A 16,957-nucleotide genomic window follows, 5' to 3' on the forward strand; every position below is an offset into this window, starting at 1 on the left:
GAGAGTGATGAACAGCATTACAGAGAGTGATAAGAGTGATGAGCAGCGTTACAGAGAGTGATGAACAGCATTACAGAGAGTGATAAGAGTGATGAGCAGCATTACAGAGAGTGATGAGCAGCGTTACAGACAGCTGTGGTTCGATGAGCAGACTTACGACGAGGACGGTGCCTTTCCGGGGGTCCAGAATTCGCAGCGTCTTGTCTTTGCAGGAGGTGAGGATCTTGGAGCCGTCCCGGTTCCAGCAGGCGCTGTAGATGAGGTCAGTGTGGACGCTGTCCATCCTCACCACCGCCTCCCCCCGAGCCACGTTCCACAGGATCACCACGTTATCGCAGCCTGTGGAACAGTGACGACAGTCTGACTCAGGAAAACTTCCCGACCGCGAGACTTTCGGCGCCACTTCCTGGGAGTTAACACGTTTTGTGTTTCAAATGTGCTTGTGATAAACAGGGCAGAGGAAACAGTTGCCGTGGCAACAGTGAGACGGAATAAGGCGAAACGAGCAGAACATTGTGGTGCAGTTAGTTCTGCACTGAGAAGTGGAATATGATCAAATATTCAAAAGTTAACACGTGGTTCAGTCTTCCTATTTATTTTATGATACCTAATGCCTTGGAGGAATGCATATCGCCCGCCGCCTTTCATGCCAGAGTTTTAGAGTAAGATCATCCTATGAGAAAATTAACAATATGTACGATCAGGCTATGTGTTGAGTATGACTGTCAGCTACTACCACACCAGATTTTACCTCAGAATCTGTCAAATTTAGCTAATTTTATGTTTTCTAAGGTCAATTAGCTCTGGTGGCCATCTTGAATCAGGTTGACTCTGAAAGTTAATTAGTTGTAGATGCACATCCAGTGATTACTTTCTGAAAGTTTTTATTAGAATACATGTAGTGATTCATGAGATATTTTGCTAACAGACAGACAAACCAGCAAACAGACACAGGCGAAGAGCAGCGAGCTGAAGTGCTGATCAGCGTTCAGAGGGCCGGTGGAGGCGGTGAGGACTTCCTGTTTCATAAAATGACCTTCACCTGGTTCCTGAAAACCAATGATACGCAGAAGTGCTCTGACAAATGTTACCTGCGCTCATCAGCACGTTGTGGGCGGTGGGGTGCCAGGTCAGGATGCCGACGCGTTTAGAGTGTCCTTCCAGTTTGACCACAGGTTCTGTCAGCGGCGAGGTCAGCCCGCCGTCCGGGATCTCCCAGATCTGGTCACCAAACACAGTCAGGGTACTCACACACGGCACTTCCTGTTCTGGATAAAAGCCTAAAGAGGCTGATTGGTCCTACCATGACGCTGCAGTCCTCAGAACCACTGGCAATGATGTTGTCGTTGTGAGGACAGAACTCGATGTCCAGAACCGGACCTGTGTGGCCACAGACGGTGGGGTAGGACATGTCGATACGTCCGGTCTGCAGACAGAAACATTAAGACGAGTACAGATAAAAAAAACAGCAAAACTGTGAAGAACGGAGACAAAAACTGATTGAAATTCCACAACTTTTCCTTTAGTTACACCTAAAGTTTTGGAACGAGGTTAACGAGGAAGCTGAAAAGATTAAAACTTCCAACGTTTCCGTCTGCGTGACTGAAACAACAGGTTGGAATGAACATTCATGCACTGTAATATATAAATACTATCTCTGTTGTTTGATTCGTTAATGCTGCTGAAAACAAAAGTGCAACTTAAAGCGAACCATATAAACACCTGCTACTTACATGGCATCTTTTTGGTAACTTTTCTGGTTTTACTGAAATAAATGGGGATTTTTAAATTGATCATATTTAAGGTTTCAAGTTTTTGTTTTGCAAAGTTTAGATCTTAGCCACTAGTTTGCTCATTTTAGCTTTAAGCTAATGTTTTGCTGATTTTGATTTTTGCTAATTTTAGCTTTGATTTGCTTGTTTTAAATATGAGAATTCAGTTTCAGCTTCTTGAACAAATTTCAGTAAAGTCACTCAGCCCTCACAGCATTTTCACAGAAAATGATCATTTGTCTTGTTTTATAAGCTATTTTAAATATGGTGGCTGACCCACTTTAACTGTAAACGACCCTAATAAAACCCTAAAGTTTGCCATTTTTTAAATAACATTCAGTAAACGACAGCACTGAGTCTGCAGAGGCACCTAAGACTCTTCAAGAGTGAGTGCAGAAGAACCGGGTAGCGGCCACATCCTGTCCTCCTGCATGACAACAAACTCCTAATATGGTGAAAAGTCAAAAGCTGAGCAAGTGACGTGCAGAACGACTGAAAGGAGGCCTCAGACTTCCTTTTTCACTTGAATGTGTGATGCTGAGCCGATTTCAAACCGTCTAAAGTACAGATGGGGTTAAAAATAAAACAGTCAGAAGTGGTCAACACTTTATAAATGCTGTTAGGAGAAGTTGGTGGTAGCAGCTAGCAGCAGAAGTTTCAGGAAGTCGTGCAGCACTTCCTGTGGCCCACCTTGGTCAGGGGCAGAACCATGAAGGCTCCTCCGCCGCTGGCGTCCACAATCATGGCCACAAACTTGGGGTTGACGGAGCAGAAGTTGCTGTCCCAGGTCATCTGGGAGATGCGGATGTCATCGTAGCACTGGTCGGCTTTCAGGCCCTGACCGAAGACGTGACGGAACTTACTGGTCCTCACAACCTTCCTGGACATGGTGAACTGAGGAAGAGACCGACAGTCACGATGGGCTTTCACTCATCTAATCAAACGTACAACAAATACTATCAATGCACAGTGAGGTTTCTGTTGAAATGAACTGACAGTAAGAAAAAAGAAACACAGGAAAGCTTGAAAAAGGGGAAGCAAAAGCTTTCACAACAGCTTCCTCTAGTCTGACTGATGCCTCTTCTCTCTAAAATAATGATGCATGCTAAAACAACCGTACAATGCAATGCAATAATCATGCTTTGATGACGGATGTTTAGTTTTCAGATGATGAGAACCTAAAAAGGTAAAGCAGGAGGCAGAGCGGCAGTTACACCACTTCCTTTAAACAGACAAACAAAACCACAAACTTAACTTTGTCTAATTTCTCTTCCAAATACTCCTGCTGTCACTGATTCTACACGAACGTAAAAACAAACATCCTAATATAGACGTTTATCTAAATCAGAATTCATGTCTCATGAGCTAAACCTCAAACAAACTAAAAATCATTCAGAATCTGCTTCGAAATCAACAACTTTTGCATCAATTTGAGACAGCCCGGCTCGTAAAAACACCTAAAATGTTTGCTTTTACCTCCATTTGAAGATTTTACTTCCTGAAATCTGCAGCCGCGCCTAAACCCGCATGCAGAAGCGGACAACTGCTTCTGCTGCATGCGCATCACAAGACATCAGAGGCTGCCCTGCACCTAATTTAATAACCCTTCTGGAAAATGAGCCCTAATCTCATCACGAGCCCAAATGCATGTCAATAATCCGCCTCTGCTGCTGGGACTCTGTGTTGGGATGGACGTTCACAGCAGGTAACAGTTTACTTTGGGAAACAGGAGAAACTGAAGCCATGTGGAATACGAGGAATAAAAAGCAGATGAGAGAGATGTTCAGCAGGTGTGGGCTGATGCTGCAAGCTTACCTGGGAGTCTCGATGGGGGGCAGGAAGATTCAGCTCGAGAAGCTTCAGCAGCTGCAACAAACACTCTGCCACCAGAGTGAGGGCTCGGAGGAGACAAGAGGTTAAAGTACATCACAAACTCACAGAAAGGAAGTGAGATTTTCAAATGAAGGTGGAAGTGGGAGGTGCCTCGCTGACATTTTAGAGTTCAAAAATGCACAGGGCAAAGAGACAGATGAGCAAGATCTTTACACCGAGAGAAAAATGAATTTTCTCTACATTACAGAGGCAGGTTTACACATCAAGTCAAAGAACAAACTCATGCAGTCCTCTCTGACTCATATAAATTAGTTACAACCCTAAATAAGCAACAGCACACGACGTGCCGTAAAATTGAACTTAAACTAAGTCAGAATGCAGAAGTGCTGTTTGAAAAGCAACGAGCTCGGAGCTGCAGATCAAGAGCACTTCATGAAGTAAACATGTGCAACAAGTCCCTCCGTAAAAGCAGAAGTTCGGTCAGTTTGCTGCCCTGAAGCGTTCAGGTGTGAGTTAGGTCAGCAATGACTTTAGATTAGTAATCTGGGAGAGTTTTACCTGTTTGACCACGGTGTGGACAGGAAGAGAGATGGAGTAGGGCTGGTCCTGAAGGAGGAGTTAGAAAGGGATGCAGTCGAGGTGAAAAGAGGGTCAGACAGGGTGATGTCTCTGAAGGTAGAAGCTGAAGGTCTGATGCTGAATGTTGTCAGTGGTTCTGCTCCACAGGCTGGATGTGATGTAGTAGAGAAACTCTGGAAGGATCTGGATGAAGTGATGGAGAGTATTCCCAGGGAGGAGAGAGTGGTGATCGGAGCAGATCTGAATGGACATGTTGGTGGAGGAGACAGAGGAGATGAGGAGGTGATGGGCAGGAAAGGAACCAGGAAGAACAGATGGTGGTGGGTTTTACCAAGAGGATGGAAATGGTTGTAGTCAGCACAAAAGATGGAGGAGCACAGGGTGACCTATAAGAGTGGAGGCAGGAGGACGCTGGTGGACTACATCCTGTGTAGAAGAGGTAACCTGAGGGAGATGGTTGTGGCCAGACAGCATCAGATGGTGGTGTGTAGGATGAGTGTTGTGGTGATGAAGAGGAAAAGAGTAAAGGCAGAGCAGAAGAGCAAATGGAGGAAGTTGAGGAAGTTGTCAGGAGTTCAGAGAGGAGCTGTTAAAGCCTCTGGGTGGTAAGAAGGAGCTTCAGATGACTGGGCTACTACAGCCACAGTGATTACAGAGACAGGTAGGAGGGGACTTGGTTTGTCATCTGGACAGAGAAAAGATGATCAGGAGTCCTGGTGGTGGAATAGAGAAGTGCAAGAAGTTATCCAGAGGAAGAGGAAGAAATGGGACAGTGAGAGGACTGAAGAGAGGAGAGCGTCAGAAAGAACTTCATCGTGTTTCTGTGGATTTAGAAAAAGCCGAGGGAGGAGCTGTGGTGTTGGATGAAGACAGAGACGTATGTTAGACTGGGACAGAACAGCAGGACATGTATGAGGACAGCAGGACAGTGGTGAGGTGGAGGAGGGACAGACAGCTTCGATGTAGAGGTGGGAGTGCATCAAGGATCGGCTCTGAGTCCCTTCTTGTTTGCTCTGGAGATGGACAGACTAACAGATGAGGACAGGACTATGATGTCTGCAGAGGACATCATGATCTGTGGTGAGGACAGGGAACAGGTGGAGGGATGCACCTGAAAGAGTCCAGGCAGGATGGAGTGGATGGAGAAAAGTTTCAGGAGTGATCTGTGACAAAAGGGTGGCAGCAAAGGTCAAAGGTCAAGGGAAAGGTTTATAAGACAGTGATGACATGTGCAGAGGAGGGACAGAAGGATGTTAGAGACAAAGAGGACATATATGGATGCAGTTAGAGGACATGGAGGACAGAAGACATTCAGATGGAGGACGACTCGCTGTGGCGACCCATGAAAAGGGAACAACCGAAAGAAAAAGAAGAACTTTCAGTAAATATCAGCAAAGTCACTCAGTCACCCAGCATTCACCGTCTTTTCACAGAAAGTCATTCCTCGGGTTCATTTCTGCAACACTTTTAAAGAAATGAGGTTAATTTATCCTAAAGACAAAATTATTATAAAAAAATCTCACTAAAAAACCCACAATCAGACAAATAATGTTCAGAAGAAAAGAGTCACCTTAAACTGTTTAAACTGAGCCACTGATCTGTTAGGATTCTGTTAAGATTTGTTGACCAGTTTTTATAAGAAAAACCCCAAATGATTAAAAAAAAACTAATTCCCAACAATAAAAAAACTAAACTTTAACCTTTAGGCTGCCCGTTCTCCCTGTCAGACCTAATAAAGACACATAAAAACATCTTAAAACATTAAATTACAAACACGATGAAAGAGATGGCCAGGGTTAAAAATATAAATTTCAGTTTATTGCACAATCGCTGCTGGAGACTGAGGAGTGTGAGAGCCTGTCTGTTACATTAATGCTGGACAAAAACGTGACCGAACGGAACAGACGGCGTGGTTTTTGTTCCCTCGATACATTTCATACTTCGAGGACAGTTCAGGCGCACAAACATCGGCCGCGGAGCAGCCCTGACAGTTCGTTTCATTTGGCTGTTTTATGGCTTCAGTCACGCCGAGCTTCCACACGATGGAGCCACATTCACTCCTCGGACACTGCAGACATGGAGGAAGGATAACAGACAGACTCTCCTGAAAGCTTCCTGCACATGAACACCAGTGTTAGGATCCACAGAAGAATAATCAGTACAGGTGAGCCGTTAGAAACTGGTTTTAACAGGCAGTCCGGCACCTGTGTCGTTAAAAAAAAAAAACAGAATCTAGTTTTGTCAGTGAAGTTTTTCACACATTTTTGTTTCATTAACAAAGAGATAAAAGGACAAACACGTGTTCTGATGAGATCAAACTCTTGTCGTTCCTTCTTGTTTTCAGTCGCAGTGTTCATGTTGTGGACAAACGGGACTCGCCTCGCAGCCTCGGACAAGTCGTTTCACAAACTGAAGTTGTGTTTAATGCATAGATCGACCAGCCGTTAGTCACGAGGTAATCACCGAGGGGCTCACAGATGTCTAAAAATACGCTCAGGTGTTTCTGATTTCCAGAAAAGGGCCACAAAAAGGTGAAACGACTCCACGTCAGTGCTGAAACTAATTTAGGAATTTCTTTTCCGGTGTAAACATCGTTAATATTTACAACCCCGGGTCCAAAACAGCTGGGACGCTGTGGAAAATGTCAATAAAAACAATTGATGATTTTATTCACAGTAAACATATAAAATGTTTAAACTAAGAACTTGTAGTTAAGTTAGAATTTGACGGCACATATGTTCACATCTGGCTTCTTCTTTGCCTGATAGAGCTTTAAGCAGCACGGTGAACTGTGTTTACAGACAGTGTTCCTGAGCAGAACCAGAACCAGCCTTGACCTTTGACCTCAGAGATTTCTCCACATTCTTCAGTCTTTCCAGTCTTCCTTTGAGGAACTTTATTCTGAAATTGTTCAGACAGTTCCTGTCAGCTTGGTGAGCCTCTGCCCATCTCTCCTTCTGACAGATTCTGCCTCTGAAATGTTCTTTTTATCTCCACTCCTCTTACTGACCTGCAGCCAATTAAGCTAATTAGTTACTAATTTCTCCTCCAGCTGTTTCCTGTTTTTATCACCTACTCATAAAACCTTTTGTTGCTCCTGGAACAACTTTTTTGAGATGTTTTGCTGCTATAAAATTCAGAATTATGTTATTTAATTCTTAGTTTAAACATTCAATATGTTTACTGTGTTCCAGTGTAAATAAAATATGGATTAATGAGATTTGCAAATCATTGAATTTGTTTTTTGTTTTTTTTACATTTCTCACATGGACCCAACTTTTTCAGAACCGGGGTTTTATATCTGAATTCTCTCCGTCACGAAGGACAGAAACAGATTCCATCTTCACCCATTTCTCTTTTAACATACTGTGAAAGTTTAGAAAATAATTTGTTTTTTCTGAACTGTATGTTTCTATAATCTGCATACACATATATACATTTTCTTTAAGGGTCTAAAATCTGTTTCACTCTTAATTCGAAGCCCTTTGAAGACGACTCTGAGCCGTGTCCAGGAGACGCAATGAACAGATGATTAACCAGCACTATGAGACATCAGTTTCAGGACTACTTTCATGCAACGCTTGTAGTTTCATTCAGAGGCCAAAATACATTAGTTTCTGCTTTTACATTACAGCAGGTAATGGCCGATGTCGGGAGGGCGGGGGGGCCTGCAGACAGGAAGTATCTGACTCGTTTTCGGGGAAAAGTGGGTGGTCGCTGCACGGTGGAATCAGTGAAACCCTTCATCACCTCTGAGTCAGCGTCAGCACAGGAAGCAGAGGTCACGCTACACCTAATTCTGCGAGAAGAGGCCGGGGCGGTTGGCAACGGGTCGGTGGGCGGCCATGACGGTTCGCGTGCAAAACAAGTGCAAATGTGATCAGTAGAGTAAAGTGAAGTGAAGTCTGTCGCTGAAGAAGTCAGACTGTAGTGTTTGGAGCGGAGCAAAGCTGCTGAAGTCTCACAGCAAACAAACAAACAAACAGAGCGCTGAACGGAGGGTGTCGGGTTCATTCCTGCTTACAGACTTTTACACAAACTGAAAAGTGAAAATAAAAAAGTGCAAATTCTTATTTGTCACAAAACACAAACAGCTGCGGCGCCACCAGAGTATAAAACACAACGACGTTCATGTAAACAACTAAACACAGCAAAACAAACAAACTGATATAATCAGATTTAAAGGACTGTTTCTGTTTTTTAATCGGCGGAGCGATAATGTTTTTGTTTGGATCTGACTGTTAGCAAAATATCTCATGACCCAATCTTAATAAAACCCTCAGGAAGTAATCATGTACGTCTAATGACGCGACATCAGGCAACAAAATGGCCGTAACCCAGTGAAGTTTACAGACACTGAGCTGAAGTTTGACCATCAGATGATCTCCATCTGAAACGGCAGGCAATATGCATTCCTTCAAGGAACGACAGGGCTTTCATCGTTTTCATTTCTGTCACTGAGAAGTCCCATGCAGCAGGAGGAAAGGTGGGCTTAATCCCAATCATCGGGATTTGTGCTGTTTAAATAAAACAGGAGATTAGTTTTGACCTCCAGCTCGATCCGTCCGCCGGTGATGCTGCGGCTGACAGATGCAGAGATTTACCTGCAAATCATTTAAAGAATAATAAATAAAGTTCTTTTACATGAACAGTTTGAAGTTATTTCAGTAGTTTTGGCCATTTTCTAAGTGGCAGCATCTCATATTTGAGTGCAGAAGGTGGAGAAACGAAGTCTTTGAGACTTTATAACACAATACCTGAGCAAAAACATTTTAAAAACTGAAGTCTGAGTGCAAAAAAAACGTGTTTCTACCATCATAGGTTCTGAAACTCTACAAGGGAGCAGTGGTTTTAAGCTCGCAAACAATGCACGAAAAGCTTAAACGATTAAAACTTGGCCTGACGTCACAAGGCTGAACAACCCAGTGTGTAAACGTTTCTCGTCAATGAAAGCTGATAACACTGCTCCGCGGCCCAGGCCTCCTAAACGACGCGCTGCTAAGCTGAGGAATTAACCCTCACCCGTCCTCTCCGTCCAGCGTCAGGGAAGGACAAACAGACAGAAACAACAAAAAAAACAGTCTAGTCCATCCAAGTGATGCCGTGCTTCACGCAGCACCTTAAATATGTACATGTGGTATAAAAAGAGAGGCGTGAAGGAGTCGGAGCGCTGCGGCGTGATGCGAGCGAGTCAGAGGATGGATGTGCTGCATAGGTAGCAACAGTGACATCTGAGAGCTTCTGGTATCGTTTAGATTCTCCACAACTATGTCAACTAAAGCTCAACTCAGCCGTCTGTCAAACCTCAGCAGCAACCTGTGGTTCTCAAACGATTCAGGCTCCTCCCCCCCTCCTCTTCCTCCCCTCAATCAATCAAGACCCATGGTCATTAAGACACAAATGTTAAAGAAGTCAAACTAGTGTCAACAAACTTTTCCTCCATTAAAAAGTGAACTCTTCTCGTCCAGCGCTGCCAACTCTTCAGTAACGAAAGCTGCTATTGGTCGTCTTAAAAGTCACTAAATGACGGACGGATTTTGAAAAGCGTCTGAATACTCGCTAAACGTAGCGACGAAGAAGCTAACTTGGCGGCTCAGGACTGAGAGTGGGCGTGGCTTCACGCTCTACGGTGCTGTCAATCAAAAAAACAAGACAGAATCTAAACCTTAGCTCTGACTGCCTATAAACATAGGAATCATTGTGGCCCCACCCCCCACCTGGTGATGACATCACGTCCCTCTGAGGGGTTGCGCCCCACAGTTTGAGAACCACTGCTGAACCATTACCTCTGACTTAGTAGTGTATCATACTCAGTTCATTAGTTTACTGTTTAAATGTTTCCACTCTATGTGTGTGTGTGTGTGTGTGTGTGTGTGTGCGTGTGCGTGTGAGTCCAGTATCTGTGTGCGTAACTTGACGTACTTCTGTCTGCAAAGTTTCAGGACGGATGAAGATTCAGTTCTGAGTCTGAGAGCATGAGGTGAACACATGCAGAGTCCCCCAGCCCCCTCCCCCACACAGACGTCCTTCGTTTCGCGGGGTGGGGGCTGTAGTGGGGGTCAGTCGGAGGGACAGTTGTAGCTGTTGATCCACAGGAGGTCGTCCAGGACCCCCCAGTGCAGGTAGAGGATGGAGCCCACCACCAGGACGTGCATGATCTGGTGGCTGTTGCACCAGTAGTCGAAGAGGCCCGGCCGGAAGCGCTCCGGGATGCGCGTGATGTTGATGACCCCGCCCAGCACGGCCAACGCGTCCATCATGAGAAAGTGCCGGAGGGAGGTGGGGCTGCCGCTGCCCACGCCCACCCAGCGGAGCAGGAAGAAGGAGAAGCGGAACAGCGCCTGCCAGGCGAAGGAGCGCAGCCGCCGCACGCTGCTGCGAGCCGTGACGGCGCAGTAGACGGCGTGGGTGGAGAGCAGGATGTAGACCAGCAGGGACACGGTGCGGACCAGGGGGTAGCAGAAGAGCGTGATGTAGACGATGGGCAGCGCCCCTGAGAACGGAGAACAGACGGAGGAACATCAGAACATCAGAGCACAGAACTCAGCCAATCACAGCTCAGACTTTTCAATGCCCCGCCGAAACGTGAAGACAGACTTCTACCCGTCTGGAACCAAAATATGTCACAAACTAAACAGACTTTAATGAAATAAACTTTGTGCTGTTTTAACCTTTCAGAATGTAATATGACTTTTATAGTTTTTGAAATAAATAACTTTATTTAGATAAATTCTCCCAGAGAAATACGTTGAGATCTCCTCAAAAGCTTTTAACTAAGCTTTGCTACTTCAGTGTTTATGCTACATTTAGCTTGTAGCTACTTTTTTTTACTAATTTTAGCTTTTAGCTGCTACTTTCTTGCTGGTAGCAGCAAGTGACGCGTTCAGCAGTTGGATCAGTGCTCCTGCAGAACCCCTGACTCAGAACTCTGCGCTGTGACGGATCAATGCCGCTCCACCTCCACGCTAAGTTACCGCCAGTCGATGAGGGAACATTAAAGCAGCGCTGCGGGCGGGCCCGGAGCGGGTCGGGCCCCGAGGGCTCGCCCGGAGCGGGTCGGGCCCTGGCGGCTCACCCAGCGTGTTGATCATGCAGATCCCGCAGACGTCCAGCTTCAGCAGGGTGTGGTAGACCGGCTCCCCGCCCTCGTGGTTCATGAAGAGGTGGTAGAGCACAGAGCCCAGCTGGGGCGACAGGCAGGCCAGGAAGTGCACCACGCCCAGCCAGGTGACGCTGATCTGAGACCAGGGGATGTTGAGCGGCAGCAGCACCAGGAAGCAGAGCAGCGGGATGCCTGGAGGACGGGGAGACAAAGGAGTTCACTGAATGAGGCTCAGATCTTTCATACGAGCTGCTTCCTAAAACCACGCGCTCAGAAGGAACAGCATCTCTGACAGAAGCAAATTAAGGCACCGTGTTCCGAGTGATGGATTATCTGGACCGGGACTCTGGGAACCGACGGACGCCGTTACAGAGAGAGTCGTCCAAATCTGCTGAGCGTGTGCAGACAGCAGCAGGAAGAGCAGGGAACCCCACACACCTACACACACACACACACACACGTGCACAGACTCTCTGCTCGATAACAACATGCTCGCTGCCACACGGCACAACTCCAAGCTTTAAATCTGATTTTTCTCTGAACGATGAGTCAGCATTTCTTTTTCCTCCTCACAGCTTCTCTCAGGCGTCGTTTCAGCTGCTTCAGCCATTCAGGTAGCAAAACATTCGGCTCGTTCAGCACGTTACGGCTGAGACCTTTGGCTTTTCTGACTTTGATACTTTTATAAATATTTTACTTTATTTGCATTTTTTCCCCTAATAGAAAAACATGCAGATTTTAAGTTTTAGCTGTTATCCTGGTTGTAGTTTTTAGCTAAGGTTCTGTTTGTTTTAGCTTTTAGCTACTGTTTCGGTCATTTTTGCTTTCAAATACTGTTTTTGTTAGTTTTAGCTGTCTGATCCTGTTTTGTTCATTTATCTTTAACCAAATGTTTTGCTAGTTTTATTTTCTTTCTACTGTTTTGTTAAATTTAATTTAGCTATTTATGTTTTTAGCTTTTAGTTATTTTGCTGGTTTTAACTTTTAGCCAGACTTCTGGTGCTTTTAGCTTCTGTTTTGCTCATTTTCTCCATAGTTCTGTTCGTTTTTACTTCACCAGCTCAGTTTTAGCTTCTTTGCCGACCTTCGGCTCTCAGCATTCAGATGGTTTTTTTGACAGGAAGTCCTCGTTTTTTGGCAGGAAGTTGTTGTTTTTTGACAGGAAGTTGTTGTTTGGCGTCATCTGACCCACAGTCTGTGCTCCTCCGGCAGGTCAGACATTTATTACCAACAACTGAATCTATTTTTGGAGCCTTTTCTCCGCCCCTCCCCCCACCTCGGGTGAACTCGGGCGTGGACAGAAGCGGAGACGAGCTCCTGCGTGAAACGTTTGAGGCCTGAGCCGCCGGCGGGACGTTTGGGCTTCAGACGCAGAACCGTCCCGGTCGGGAAACTTGGCTCAAACGTTTCGTCGAGGAACAAACAAAGAGTTTCAGAGAACAACAAAACAGCTCAGTGACAGGAGCATAGAATGCATATCGCCCGCCGCTGAGATCACCTGTTTGTTTCGGTCACAGTTTACGTTGAGGATGACTCTCAGCTACGACCACCTGTAGTTTTAGATCAAATACACATCCAATAATCTCATTACATTTAGCCCAGCGACACAAACACACGTCTTTTGAAGAGAGAAGAAGAAAAAGAAGCGACGCTGAATTGTTGGCAACTAAATCAAACAATAAAAACAACAAACAGCTGCAGAGATGAACACATTATTGAAATTCATTTTGGCTCAAAATAAATTAACATAAAACATAAATGTGACGTTTAGATCCTGATGAAGAAACAAGACCAGGATGTTTAAATATCTGAGGTTTAGATAAAACTTTAATCTAAAGGTGTTTTATTAATTAATAATTAATTCATTAAGCTTTTTCCTCACAAATGTCTTAGATCAAAATACACAAGTTATTAAAGTTATTATTACTCTTATTATAAAGTTATTATTACTGCTATTACTACTAGTATTATTAAAGTTATTGTTATAGTTACTATTTAAGCCATTATTAGTGTTATTACTGCAGTTATAACTAAAGTTAATATTAAAGGTATTAATATTTTTAAGTTAATAAAAGCAGCTGAAGGTTTTCATCTCTGAATGGTTAAACAGAGTTTTAGAAGTAGATTAAATACAGAAAGTCTTCAGAATGAACTGAAAGTTTCTGCAGTAAATAAATAAATGACTAATTTATTTATATTATATACAGATAAAGGTAAACATGAAATACCAGGAACAGGTGGAAAATAAAATAAAAAGATAAAATGTTTCTCTGAATAAACTGCAGCCTGAAGAAGAATGATCCAAATAATGAGATAATAAATCTCCTAAAGGTGTTTCCTTCAACTTAATAAGAAAATGAGAAACTTTACATCTTTGTAAATGTTTTCTTTAAGTTTTGAATTCAGTAAATCTGATGCAAAACGGCAGACTGGGCCGGGCCGGGCCGGGTCGACCAATCAACTCAGTTCTTCTTTTACACAAAATACAAAATAATAAAATAACAAATAATTCTGTAAACCAAGGTCCACGGCTGTAATTAAAACCTTTTATTAGTCAGAGGATCCTGTACTGATCAGTTATTAATACTTAAACTATTTTGGGGAGTTTTTAAAGGTATTTAAGCACAATTAGTAGAACATTATTAAAGCTTAACGGAGTCAAATCTGTGCATTAATCCCTGAACAAGGAGGACGTGTTTATGAGAACTTCACTTTTTCTGATCAGTTTGAGGCAAACCGAACTCAGATTTCCACACAGAACTGGCTGGTTTGGGTCGCCGTTTGAGCAGAAGAAGACAAGGGAGTAAATAAAAAAGAAATAAAAATCTACCAAACGGCTGCAGCAGAGAAAGCATCTGTTACAGAATGAGTTAAATACGCAAAAATAAAACAGCCAGAGACGTAAAAAAATCATAAAAATCCACTTTGAAACAGGATAGAGCTTAGATCTGATAAATAAATGTCACTTAAATCAGTTCTATCAGTTACAGCTGCTAAACTGGGCTGATTAAATTAGTTAAATTAAAAACATTTAAGTTGTGTATTCTTGTAAAATCTGTTGCAGTGTGTTGAGGATGACTCTCAGCTACTACCAGCTAAACTTTAGCTAAATATCTGCTAACCTGACTGAGTTGGAGCCATGTTTGGTCCAGTGGTTGGTGAGATATTTTGCTAACAGACCAGGGTAAAGTTTCAGCTAAGTGTGTGTTGGGGATCAGGCTCAGCTACTACAACACCAAGGTTAGCTGTGGCGGCCATCTTGGATCAGGTTGGCTCCAAAGCTTCATCAGCTGCAGGGGAACATCCGGCGTTTCCCTCCTGGTATTTCAGTGAGATATTTTCCTAACAGGACGGGAGCACGTGCAGAAACGCTGTCGCCCTCTCACCTCTCAGTGGCGGGCGACAGGCATCCCCAGGAGCGCTGTTACTCACCGTGAGTGTAGATGTTGCCCAGCTCGTTGTGCAGGTAGAAGAGGCTCCGGATGCAGTCGTGCACGGAGGAGCTGGGCCGGTACCCGGTCAGGACGTACTTATTGAACTGCAGGTGCGGGGGGGTTCTGGCCCAGTCCAGCAGCCTGGGTCCGTTCAGAAACGCCATGGCGAACAGGACCGTGAGGAGGACCCCGCCGAGCAGGTAGAACACGGACTGCACGCCGACGTACACGTTCAGGAGGAGGATGGTGACTAGAACCTTATGGGAGAGCATGTTGGTTCCGAACACCCGGTACCGGTGCGAGTGTCATCCGCAGGGATGGACGCGGACGCGGCCGGCCGGATCCATGGCACGCGCTGCTCGGGACGCTCATCTGGGAGATGCCGGCTCGGCGCCCCGGGGCGGCGGGAACGGGACGCTTGGTGCCATGTCCGCTGAAAGTCACTGGGATTCAAGGCTCCTCCGGTCCGGGGAGGCGACCCGGACGGCGGGGATGCTGCTGCGAAAAGCCACTCCGGAGAGGAGGAGGAGGAGGAGGAAGAGGAGGAGGAGGAGGAGGAGGAGGATGCTAGCTGGATCCCGACGGTCGAGACTAACAGGACGAGGCGTTAAACGGGGAGAACCGGCTGCCGGACGGCGGGGTGTCTGCGGCGCTTTCACCAAACAAAATGAGAGCCCAGATTTCGTCGGAGCGGACGGTTTGAAGGACTAGTGGCGCGGCTTAGCAAGCCGGGCAGGCGGTGACCAACGTCCGGTGACCGAGGAGGACGGAACATATGTTCGAGTCGGCTTCGTCCCGACACCCGAGCCTCGGTCCGTTTGGGTCTTTCCTTCTGGCGCGGTCAGATCCATTTATCCGGCGCTGCTGCGTCCACCTGACGGGGTTCGTCGGACAGCGGGTCCCTCTCTGTCGGCCTCGAGTCCCCCTGCATCGCCTCCGAGCGTCAAGCTAGCGAAGCTAACCGAAGCCGCACTTCCGGTTCGGATTTTCAAAATAAAGCGCGGCCGGTGGAACATGCCAGAAACACTGATTTCTTTTGTCAGTTCTGCTTTACATTTGGGCTGGAAAACCTGTCTCAAGGACTGCTTGAACAGCTGATACATTTTAAAGTTTAAAAATGACCTTTAGCACTTCGTGTTGGAAGGAAAAACTCAAAATGACTTCAAACTTAAAAAGACCCTTTATGATCACAGTAATCAGGCCCCACAAAGGAAATGCAAATGTCCAAATTAAAAGATTTGGCAGCCTTTGTAATGAGTTGTTTAAACACAAACGTATAATTTGTTTGAATAAAATGTCCACTATCATAAATGCCTTTTATGAACTATTACATTTGCAAATATCTATCAAATTTGCTCATAACTAATAAGTGTTAACGTGGGGTTTAGAAGTTGTGGAAGTCTAATAAAAAAGAAAACAAAGACCCCAAGTTAGCATATAATGAAGTAATTCTATTTTTATATGAGGACTTAGTGTCTCATAATTATGGAAAAGTTATGATTTCACATCTGAAAACGAGATACCATCTCAAAACATGACTCAGCATTTCATACTTCTAAGAAGCTAAGTCATAATTATGGGATAAAGGTGGCAGAATTAGACTTTCATATTTAGTAACTGGAAGCTTTAAGAACAAAAAAAAAAACCTTCATGTAATGATAACTCAGCTCAGGTTTTTAACACTTTTAGTATTTTTATTTAAAGATTGTTGAAGTTGATAGACTAATTTTGATCCCGTTTGGCTCCATTTGTGGAAAAATTAGTCGAAATATTTGAGAATATTGCGATAATCACTTCATATTAGAGAACAAACATGATTATTATTAGGGAGTTATCCAACTAATACAGTGTTTGATAGGTTTAATTTATTAATAATACCTTTTATTCAAAAAACAAAACTGATTTAGTATTTAAAGACAAAACCAGCCCCAAAGGATGGAACTGATTAACAAGAAATAGGATTTAATTGCATTAAAGGGATCAGAGTTATAGATTCCCACGGAGGAAGAGCGGCGTCTGGTAATCCTGTGAAATTAGAGTACCGCCAAAGATCCGAATGAATCGCCAAACCCATCCCCTGTCCGATTCTTAGAATAGATGAGCGGTATCTCCATGAAACGGTGACAAACAAGACCCCAGACCACAAACAAACCACAGCCAAGTTCTGCAGAAAAACAAGAAATCGTTGTGATCTGTTTTGCACTGATATGAAAATAATTTAACTTTTTCGTCTCGGT

At 44.5% G+C, this 16,957-nt stretch overlaps 2 protein-coding genes across 2 annotated transcripts in view; both read right to left on the minus strand.

Annotated features, from left to right (window-relative positions):
- The window catches only part of coro1a (coronin, actin binding protein, 1A), an 8,928-nt gene extending 5,190 nt beyond the window's left edge, over positions 1 to 3,738 (minus strand). Inside the window, exons 1-5 of the mRNA XM_017419468.3 lie at positions 3,588 to 3,738; positions 2,463 to 2,666; positions 1,304 to 1,426; positions 1,092 to 1,221; positions 158 to 339 (exon numbers count right to left, since the gene is read on the minus strand). Of these exons, the coding sequence (XP_017274957.1) occupies positions 158 to 339; positions 1,092 to 1,221; positions 1,304 to 1,426; positions 2,463 to 2,660 (633 nt within the window). The 5' untranslated portion in view covers positions 2,661 to 2,666; positions 3,588 to 3,738. The remainder of the gene's footprint in view (positions 1 to 157; positions 340 to 1,091; positions 1,222 to 1,303; positions 1,427 to 2,462; positions 2,667 to 3,587) is intronic.
- A 2,242-nt stretch (positions 3,739 to 5,980) lies between these two features.
- On the minus strand, positions 5,981 to 15,660 carry paqr4a (progestin and adipoQ receptor family member IVa). Its single transcript, XM_017419302.3, has 3 exons — positions 14,719 to 15,660; positions 11,260 to 11,478; positions 5,981 to 10,677 (listed from the first exon to the last, which is right to left on the minus strand). Exons 1-3 carry the CDS (start codon positions 14,990 to 14,992, stop codon positions 10,244 to 10,246), a joined length of 927 nt encoding a protein of 308 aa, XP_017274791.1. The 5' UTR covers positions 14,993 to 15,660; the 3' UTR covers positions 5,981 to 10,243.
- Between the last annotated feature and the right edge of the window lie 1,297 nt (positions 15,661 to 16,957).

This window comes from Kryptolebias marmoratus, linkage group LG12 (assembly GCF_001649575.2).
Source record: "Kryptolebias marmoratus isolate JLee-2015 linkage group LG12, ASM164957v2, whole genome shotgun sequence".
Lineage (NCBI taxonomy): Eukaryota > Metazoa > Chordata > Actinopteri > Cyprinodontiformes > Rivulidae > Kryptolebias > Kryptolebias marmoratus.